Raw genomic sequence first — 10,349 nt, 5'->3', positions numbered from 1 at the left:
TGTCTTGTGCTTCCTGTCGGCGTTCCTGTCTTGTGCTTCCTGTCGGCCTTCCTGTCGGCGTTCCTGTCTTGTGCTTCCTGTCGGCCTTCCTGTCGGCCTTCCTGTCTTGTGCTTCCTGTCGGCCTTCCTGTCTTGTGCTTCCTGTCGGCCTTCCTGTCTTGTGCTTCCTGTCGGCCTTCCTGTCTTGTGCTTCCTGTCGGCCTTCCTGTCTTGTGCTTCCTGTCGGCCTTCCTGTCTTGTGCTTCCTGTCGGCGTTCCTGTCTTGTGCTTCCTGTCGGCGTTCCTGTCTTGTGCTTCCTGACGGCGTTCCTGTCTTGTGCTTCCTGTCGGCCTTCCTGTCGGCGTTCCTGTCGGCCTTCCTGTCTTGTGCTTCCTGTCGGCGTTCCTGTCTTGTGCTTCCTGTCGGCGTTCCTGTCTTGTGCTTCCTGACGGCGTTCCTGTCTTGTGCTTCCTGTCGGCCTTCCTGTCTTGTGCTTCCTGTCGGCGTTCCTGTCTTGTGCTTCCTGTCGGCGTTCCTGTCTTGTGCTTCCTGTCGGCGTTCCTGTCTTGTGCTTCCTGTCGGCGTTCCTGTCTTGTGCTTCCTGTCGGCCTTCCTGTCGGCGTTCCTGTCTTGTGCTTCCTGTCGGCCTTCCTGTCGGCCTTCCTGTCTTGTGCTTCCTGTCGGCCTTCCTGTCTTGTGCTTCCTGTCGGCGTTCCTGTCTTGTGCTTCCTGTCGGCGTTCCTGTCTTGTGCTTCCTGACGGCGTTCCTGTCTTGTGCTTCCTGTCGGCCTTCCTGTCGGCGTTCCTGTCTTGTGCTTCCTGTCGGCCTTCCTGTCGGCCTTCCTGTCTTGTGCTTCCTGTCGGCCTTCCTGTCTTGTGCTTCCTGTCGGCGTTCCTGTCTTGTGCTTCCTGACGGCGTTCCTGTCTTGTGCTTCCTGTCGGCCTTCCTGTCGGCGTTCCTGTCTTGTGCTTCCTGTCGGCCTTCCTGTCGGCCTTCCTGTCTTGTGCTTCCTGTCGGCCTTCCTGTCTTGTGCTTCCTGTCGGCCTTCCTGTCTTGTGCTTCCTGTCGGCCTTCCTGTCTTGTGCTTCCTGTCGGCCTTCCTGTCTTGTGCTTCCTGTCGGCCTTCCTGTCTTGTGCTTCCTGTCTTGTGCTTCCTGTCTTGTGCTTCCTGTCTTGTGCTTCCTGTTCCTGTTCGGTGTCTTCGTGGACTTCGTTCTATGTCTGGATTCAGCCGTCATCATCACCAGCACACTTGGCACTTCAACTCACTTTGTTCTACGCTGACCATCTCAGTCCCTGCGCCACCCAGCTTCCTTTGTTCAGGGACTTTGCTCTTTTATATATCAATAAACGTGTTAACTTGCTATTGCTTCCTGTATTCTGTCATGACACATTTGTATCCGTTGGCATTCTTCTTCCACTCGGTAAGTCTATGGCAGCCCATAAAACCGCCTGTGGGAAAGTTATGAAATTTGGCACACTGATAGAGGTCAGTCCCAACATTAGCCACACCAATTTTGGAGTCTCTAACTCGAGTGCCACCACATGTCCTAATTTTCACTTACATTTATGCTAATAACTTGAACAGTAAGGGCTAGAAACAAAATACTTGTTTTCCTCTGATTCCTTGGCTTAAGATGATTCCATATTGGTATTATTATATATGTATTTAATATAAAATTTAGTGTATTTTCTTTATAGCTATCTTATTAGATATAATCTAATAATCACTAAAAGTAAATTATAAAACCATTTTGTTACAGTAATGAGAATGACCAGTGAGAATGAGTGACCAAAAAAATTAAAACATTGAAACAGATAAGATTACGTGTCATGGAGAAAAAAAAATAAAAAAAATAAAAATGGTCTTAAACACAATAATTTTCACATTTATTTAAGACTGTTCTTTTTAAGGTTTTGTTGTTTTCACATACGAATAATTGTTTTGTTTCCTCTGATTCAGGCTAACCCACACACCTTAACTCAATCTGACCACATTTTTATCATCAAATGACAAAGAATATATAACTAAGGATTTTAAATAAGAAAAAAAATGTATATTATTTTATAATGTGCTTATTCTATCGAGGATAATGAGGTAAAGACTAAATCTATATTAAGTCTTTCTGTAAAATATGCCCAAATCAAGAGTTTACAAAGAGTCCCACATAGTCTATTATGAATTAATTCTCTAATTTGTCGTCTACAGGCAGCATTAGACATCTGGGCTGTAGAAGTTTATTAACTTTCTCACACCATCTGGCTATCTTTAGGAGAGTCTTCTTCAAACAAAGCCAGGGTGGTGTGGCCCAAAGGGTTGTAGATGATGCTTTCCACCTCTCCGCCACCATTGGTTGTCTTCTGGAAGTGTATCTCCAGGTTGTCCTGCAGGTTGTCTTTGTCCATGATGTCAGGGATGCCCGTAAGCAGCACTGTGCGCATGCACTCTGAATTACAGATCTGAGAGGGAGCAACAGTCAGTTTACATGATAAACAACACCGGTATTAACAGTTTAAATTAACGTGACATACCTTCATCTGTGAAATCTCGCCATTGAGGAATGGAGTGACCTTCACCTTGTACTTCCTCTTACCAAAATCTACCTCATGATCATGTTTGTCTGAGAGACGTTTGGCAACTGAAGACAAATGAGAAACAAATAGAAGAATTAGAAAAAAAAAATACCTCAAGTATCTTGCGCTGAGATATGTCAGATTGCATGAATTCGGTTAACGCACTTTTATCATCTACGAAGGTAATGACCACAGTGCCAGAGTCGTGCAGCATGTCTGTTTCCTCCACCTCGCCACCTCCGTTTTTGGTCCTAGAGAAATGGATGTCCAGTTTGTCTAGTATTCGGTCCTCAGGTTCTTCTTTTGGCAGGTTAGAGACTAGGATTCTGCGTGGGCACACCTGTGTTTCCATCTAACAGATGGAGAGAGAACGAGAGAAATGTTTTATGTCATGATAGTCCATATAGGAACACAATGAAATCCATATAGGTAAATGGAAGTCAGCTTGTCTCCATTACCTCAACATATTCAGGTACCAGGAACTGAATGGGTTTAGCCTGCACAATGATGGTACACTCCCCAAGCTCCACCTTATGCTCCTTCTGGCTCAAGATTTTCTGAGCCACTAATCAGAAGGGATTTAAATGAAAAAGAGAAGTTAATAAAGCAATAGTCCACAAAAGGCCTGCATTACAGCAATTTCAATGGTTACAAAAATAAATGTCTGTGTTGTTTTGTTTTTTGGCCACACAAAAGTCTGTGGCAGTGGTTCTCAACCAAGGGGCCTTGAGATTAATTAAATAAGGGTTAATCCACGACTAGCTGTGCATTAAATAATTTTAATGCACAACGTGTAGGCAAAGATTTACATAGAACGGTGATTTTAACTGATGTGGAATTACTTGTGCATTAAATGGTTTTATTGCACACCTTCCAGCCAATCAGAATAGGGTATTTAGACAGACCATGGTATAAAATGCTTTAAAACATACTAATAAAAACAACTAAAAAATCAAAATGTTTTTACTTTATTAAACTCTCAACAATTGTTATTTTATTTCTTCTTCTTTGAAGAACCAAGATTCTCACAGTCTTGGAAAACCTAGATATATAAGGTTGCTTTAAAAATGTGATTTCTAGTCTCGGAAAACTATGTGTAAATTAATAAAATCTTAAAACACGATGGGCATTTTTCTAATAAATTTACTTTTTATACTTGAAAATACTATTTTTCTATCTACACCAATGTCTAAAATATTTAATCAGGTAGAAATGGTGAGTAAAAAATATTTTAATATTTATAGTATGATATTTATTTATCCTTAATCCTTATCCAGTAAATCACGATTGACTGGAAGAGTCATGTAAATGTTTTGGTAAAAACTCTGGAGAACAGCTCCTAAAATGTATGGAATACTGGAAAATGTACTTAAAATATAATTATAATTATTTTAGTTATTTCATTAAAATACATTTTAAATATAAAAATAGGGTTGGAGTGCTCTGAATCTCATTGTGCACAATGGAGTGCCTTGGTGTCAAAAAGGCTGAGAAACAATGGTCTATAGGTGCGTCCCAATTCGCGTACTTATGCACTATTCTATGACGTTTTTAAGTATAAATAGTGTGAGTAGTGCGTTCACACAGAAAACCCCAAAAAGAAAAAGTGTCGCAGCTTTAATTACGTAGTGGAGGGGAAGGGAGGATCAGACACCGTTGTTAAATGACAAAATAACCTTATACAATTCACGCACTACATGGATGAGTGCATAGTATATAAGTGCATAGTGTATAGTGCGTCATTTGGGACGCAACATATGTGGTTCAGTGTTGTTATGGACACCATTGATTTTCATTCTATGGTCAAAAAAGTGGAAAATTCTTAAAGGGTTAGGTCACAATTTATAAATCTAGGGAACGAATTAGTAGATTATGCGCATGTTTTTGCCTACAGTTTTTTTTCCTGCATGTCATGTGCGGGGCTCCTTACGCCCAAACATAAAAACATTGATCACGAACATAAACAGAAGCTCAACCGAACCTGAATGATACATGAGAACAAACCTCTTGCAGAAGCTCAAATGTGCTGCGTAAGCAATGTGGTTCATTCTTGTGTAATAAGCAGCACGTTTGAGCTGTATCACTGATCAATGTTTATATATAAAAAAGCTAAATTAAATCTGTTCATCATAAAAAGTGATTGAGTCTCTTCAGAACATTTGGACTAAACCACTCAATTCATATGGAGTAGTTTTATGATCTCTTTACGAACTTTTTGAAAGCATCAAAGTGGTAGTCACATACAGCACAGTCCAAAAGTTTGGAACCACTATGATCCTTCAGAAATCATTCTAATATGCTGATCTGCTGCTCAATAAACATTTATGATTATTTTCAGTGTTGAAAACAGTTGTGTCCTTTTTTTTTTTCAGGATTCCTTGATGAATAGGAAGTTCAAAAGAACAGCATTTATCTGAAATACAAAGCTTCTGTAGCATTATACACTACCGTTCAAAAGTTTGGGGTCAGTAAGAATTTTTTTTTTTTTTTTTTTTTAAAGAAATTAAAGAAATGAATACTTTTATTCAGCAAGGATGCATTAAATCAATCAAAAGTGGCAGTAAAGACATTTATAATGTTACAAAAGATTAGATTTCAGATAAACACTGTTCTTTTGAACTTTCTATTCATCAAATAATCCTGAAAAAAATATTGTACACAAATATTTTGTACAATTGTACACATTAAATGTTTCTTGAGCAGCAGATCAGCATATTAGAATGATTTCTGAAGGATCATGTGACACTGAAGACTGGAGTAATGATGCTGAAAATTCAGCTTTGCATCACAGGAATAAATTACTTTGTGAAATATATTTAAATAGAAAACAGTTATTTTAAATTGTAATAATATTTCACAATATTACTGTTTTTTACTGTATTTTTAATTAAATAAATGTAGCCTTGGTGAGCAGACGAAACTTCTTTTAAAAACATTAAAAATCTTAGTGGTTCCAAACTTTTGGACTGTACTGTAGCTGTCTATGGAGGGACAGAAATTTCTCAGATTTCATCAAAAATATCTTAATTTGTGTTCCGAAGATGAATGAAAGTCTTATGGGTTTGGAACAACTTGACGGTGAGTAATTAATGACAGAATGTTCATTTTTGGGTGAACTAACCCTTTTTTGGGCTCCACAGAAGAAAGAAAGTCAATATTCTTTATCATACACTGTAAAATCTTTAGAGTTAAATCAACTCTGCTCAGAGTACATATGGTCCCTCTCTAAATAGTGTTAAAATAACACTGAAGCAGAGTTCAAGTTAATGAGATAATTAAGCAATTAATAAGGCTGTGACTGAAGTCAGTTGTAGTTCTTGTGTTTCTCTTTTCTTCAGTGATTCTGCTTGTTAACAGCAGGTGTTCATCACTAATGCACAATCATCACTTAATTAATTGTTTAATTATCTCATAAACTTTAACTCTGATTCAGTGTTATTTTAACACTATTTAGAGAGGGACCATATGTACTCTAAGCAGAGTTGATTTAACTCTGGAGATTTTGCTGTGTAGATGAACTCTTTAAACACTTTTGACATTGTGATGATGCTACATACCATCCTCTTCCTCAAAGGTGATCAGTGCTGTTCCCCCCTCCATCGGAAAAACTATACGTGAATTCACATCAAAACTCACAGCATGTGCACCCTCTTTTGTCTTTCCTTGAAAAACAACTCTCCTCTCAGGCACCGCTGTGGAGATCTGTGGATTCAATGTAGAGCTGTGTTAATCTCACATTTGATACATAATGTTTCCATGGATTTTTTCGAAATCAACATTGAGATTTTAGGTTCAGATTTAAATGAATATAAAAGAAAATATAGAAAATGTTTAGGATACTAGTCAAAATAATTTTGTGAATATATTTTATATTATATATTTTGACACTATAAACCTCAGTTTGTTTTTTCAGATTGCTGTTTTTATGGTCCAGGTTTTGCAACTCCTCCTTTATTTCCATGATCTCCTTCTCCAGCATGTTTTGCTCCTCCTGTATATTTCTGCATTTCTCCTGCACACAGAGGAACCCATTAACATATAAATATAAATGAGGGGATAAAATGAGTGTCTGTATATTTATTTATACAGACCTTCTCTTTCTGAATTGCCTTGTTACATTTCTGTTTTTCTTCTTCAACTGACACTTTCATCTTCTCAGCTCGTTGTTTAAATGCCTTGGCAAAGTTTTTGTTACTATCGATGCCATCTCTTAGAAATTTCTGATCCACTAATAATGCTTCATACTGTTTCTGTGGACATATGAGAGGACATAAAAATTAATGCATTGAATTATGGTTGACAGGTATAGGCCTATAGCTTTACAAGCCATTCACAAACCTTGCATTTCTGGATCTCCTTCTGTTTACTGTCCAAAGACTCACCTTCCGCAATAAGTGAGAAATCCTGAGTCAACAGACAAAATAACAAACAGGGTCAATGTATTGAATACAGAATCTAATACAAAAAAACCTTTGGCAGATCACTTCCTTTACCTCAGTAGACATTTCTACCAACGCAAGAATCTGTGATCAAACAGGAAGCCCTGTTACCTAAGACAGAAGAAGATCATTCTTTTAATCTATGTGATTCATAAAATCTAGGACATTTTTATCCGTCAGACCTGAGCTATTACAGTTTTGTTACTTTAGCTATATGAACTTCATGAAGTTCAACACAAGATACGGCAGCACGATTGGTTGACGTCGCAAAAAAAAAAAAAAAACGCTATGAAACACTTGAAAAAATAGGAAAAGACTTTTTTTTTTTTACTTATTTGTTTTGTTTTCTTAATTTTTAAAATGTAAATATGCTGACATGAAACACTTTCACTGATATACACTGATATACGCTGCGTCTGTCGCGACTAGCTTTTTAACAACAACTAAACATTATAACGTTAGCTACTGTTCACAGCCACTGTATTAGCCTGCTTTCTTTTGTTGTGAAGGCTAATGATAATTTATTGTGCTAATTATAAATAAACAGATGAGACAAACACATACCGTGATGCAGCAAACAGTATAGGCTAGAGAGCAGTTTCGCTTTCGTTTCAGGTATGGGTCTAAATATTGGTGGCGCTCCGACGAATAGCCTAGGTCGCAAGGGGGTGGTGTTGATCACATCTATAATTCAACATATATTTATAGCAACAGTATGCCAGTATAGTCCACGACGTTATTATATATTTAGGTCTACCTATTAAAATTTGTGCCATAAATCTAGAGCTTTGTTTTGTTGATCATCAGTGTGATAGTGGAGACAAAATTTAAGATTTTCTATCTGATTATATCCCAAAAATTGCAGGCTACAAGAAAATAAAGCAGGAGCAGCTTTATGTTGAGGTACCAATGCTGAAGCACGCTGGCCTTGACCTTGGCAGTACAGTCCTCACATCCTTTTATAGATACAGTTGAGCTCGAAAGTTTACAGAATCTGCAAAAACTGTTTTAACAAAATAAGAAGGATCATAATTTTTTTCTTTAGTAGCCTACTGTCCTGAATAAGCTATTTCACATAACAGATGTTTACATAAAGTCCACAAAAAAAAAAGAAAAAATTAATAAAATTACCCAGTTTCAAAAGTTTACATAGCTTTCCCTTGATTTTTAATACGTGTAACCTGATGATCCACGACTGTTTGTTTGTTTTGTGATGGTTGTTCATGAGTCTCTTGTTTGTTCTGAGCAGTTAAACTGAGCTCTGTTCTTCAGAAAAATCCTCCAGGTCCTGCAAATTCGTTGAGTTTACAGCATCATTTGCATATTTTTCTACCCTTTACAGCAGTGACTGATTTTGTGATCCATCTTTTCACACTGAGGACAACTGAGGGACTCAAACTCAAGTTTAATACTGTGAGAATGATCCGCGTATGGTTGATGATCCACGACTGTTTGTTTTGTGATGGTTGTTCATGAGTTCCTTGTTTGTCCTGAGCAGTTAAACTGACCAAAGTTCTTCAGAAAAATCCTCCATGTCCTGCAAATTCTTCAGTTTTCCAGCATCTTCTGCATATTTGAACCCTTTCCAGCTATTACTGTATGATTTTGAGGTCCATTTTCACACTGAGGACAACTGAGGGACTCAAACACAACTATTAAAAAAGGTTCAAACATTCACTAATGCTCCAGACGGAAACACGATGCATTAAGAGCCGGAGGTGTAAACTTTTTGAATTGAATGAACAGGATAAATTGTACTTAATTTGTCTCTGGAAACATGTAAGCTTCTGTAGCCTCCATGAAAAAATATGATCTTTAAACAAAATAAGAAAAATTTGGACATCTTCATCCTGTTCAAAAGTTTTCACCCCTCGTCTCTTAATGCATCGTGTTTCCTTCTGGAGCATCAGTGAATGTTTGAACCTTTTTTAATAGTTGAGTTTGAGTCCCTCAGTTGTCCTCAGTGTGAAAAGACGGATCTCAAAATCATACAGTAACAGCTGGAAAGGGTTCAAATATGCAGAAGATGCTGGAAAACTGAAGAATTTGCAGGACATGGAGGATTTTTCTGAAGAACAGAGCTCAGTTTAACTGCAGGACAAACAAGGAACTCATGAACAACCATCACAAAACAAACAGTCGTGGATCATCAACCGTACGCGGATAAAACAGATGTGTTAAAAACAACACAACTTGTGTTATATCTTAACACACCTGTGTGTCTAGTTAAGGACAACACATTTTGTGTTACTTTTAACTCAACCATGTGTTATTCCTGCTTATTTTCTACACACTAATGTGTTATATTTACACAATTTGTGTCAATTATGTACACAAAATGACACAAAATGTGTCAGAAAAAATAACACAAAAAATGTGTTATTAATTAACACATCTTTTCAGTATTAAACTTTTAAACTGGGTCATTTTTATGAACTCAGCTATTTATTTTTGCCTTGTGGACTTTATGTAAACATCTGTTATGTGAAATAGCTTATTCAGGACAGTACTGAATAAAAAACAAATGCAATTTTTATGATCCTTCTTATTTTGTTAAAACGATTAACATTTTTGCAGATTCTGCAAGGGGTAAGTAAACTTTCGAGCTCAACTGTTTATGTAGGAAAGCGTGTTGCTCGCGTGGGGAAATTGTTTCTGACACGAGCGGGTAGTTGGGTCTTTCCATATTATCAATTATAGTTTTCCAACTGTAACATCACCAGCTGCAGAAGGAGGGCAACAACCTGCATTATGAGGGACCTTGCACCAGGAAATGGTCTTATGGTATTAATTATTAATGATGATGAATTGATTTTAAACTTCATTTTTAGGCTTATTTTAATAGTGGAGGGTATTATTTATTCTACAACTTGTGTGTCTGATGAATTAGTAGCTGGTATATGCAAAAAAATATATATTTGAAATTATTCATTTATTCATTTATTTTATTAGTTATTCCTTTTTATGAATCTTATTATCTTTTCTTTATATGAATTCTATTCATTGATTGCTATGTATTCATTTAATCAACATGAATCATTATATATATTCCTTATGCTGCATGATTATTCTTTTGTTATTGATTTTCTTTAATCATTTACATATATTCTGCCATTTACTCTGATATGTTTGATTATTCTCAAGATCTTTTGTGTCTCTTCTGTGCCGTAATATTGAAGGGTTCATCCTGCTGAACTGCTATATTTCCCATGAGAATTGATTATGTGATGTACCTTGTTATCAAAATATGTCTGGTACTTTCCCTAGTCCTTTCCTGTTACACAGGCATGAAATGTTTTTTTTCTTTTCTTTTCTTCTGCTGCTGCAGCTTTTACTTCCTCTTCTTTAATTCACA

General features: G+C 37.2%; 1 protein-coding gene across 1 annotated transcript; it reads right to left on the bottom strand.

Annotated features, from left to right (window-relative positions):
- Positions 1–1,859: 1,859 nt before the first annotated feature.
- ifi35 (interferon-induced protein 35) lies at positions 1,860–7,652 on the bottom strand. The gene is made up of 10 exons (XM_067381922.1): positions 7,559–7,652; positions 7,049–7,105; positions 6,894–6,959; positions 6,647–6,805; positions 6,451–6,567; positions 6,113–6,257; positions 3,014–3,120; positions 2,721–2,907; positions 2,514–2,620; positions 1,860–2,441 (listed from the first exon to the last, which is right to left on the bottom strand). The coding sequence occupies exons 2-10, from the start codon at positions 7,058–7,060 to the stop codon at positions 2,232–2,234; spliced, it is 1,110 nt and encodes a 369-aa protein (XP_067238023.1). The 5' UTR covers positions 7,061–7,105; positions 7,559–7,652; the 3' UTR covers positions 1,860–2,231.
- Between the last annotated feature and the right edge of the window lie 2,697 nt (positions 7,653–10,349).

Source organism: Chanodichthys erythropterus, chromosome 3, assembly GCF_024489055.1.
Source record: "Chanodichthys erythropterus isolate Z2021 chromosome 3, ASM2448905v1, whole genome shotgun sequence".
In the NCBI taxonomy this organism is placed as follows: Eukaryota; Metazoa; Chordata; class Actinopteri; order Cypriniformes; family Xenocyprididae; genus Chanodichthys; species Chanodichthys erythropterus.
Note: the sequence above shows the minus strand (reverse complement) of the source record. Positions and strands in the feature narration are given on the sequence as shown.

Excerpts from the sequence above, each read along its gene's own strand:
- ifi35 (XM_067381922.1), bottom strand. Across the intron at positions 3,121-6,112 it reads CACCTTTGAGGAAGAGGATG|TGGCTCAGAAAATCTTGAGC; the intron begins GTATGTAGCATC and ends CCTTCTGATTAG. Across the intron at positions 2,621-2,720 it reads TACCTTCGTAGATGATAAAA|TTGCCAAACGTCTCTCAGAC; the intron begins GTGCGTTAACCG and ends ATTTGTCTTCAG.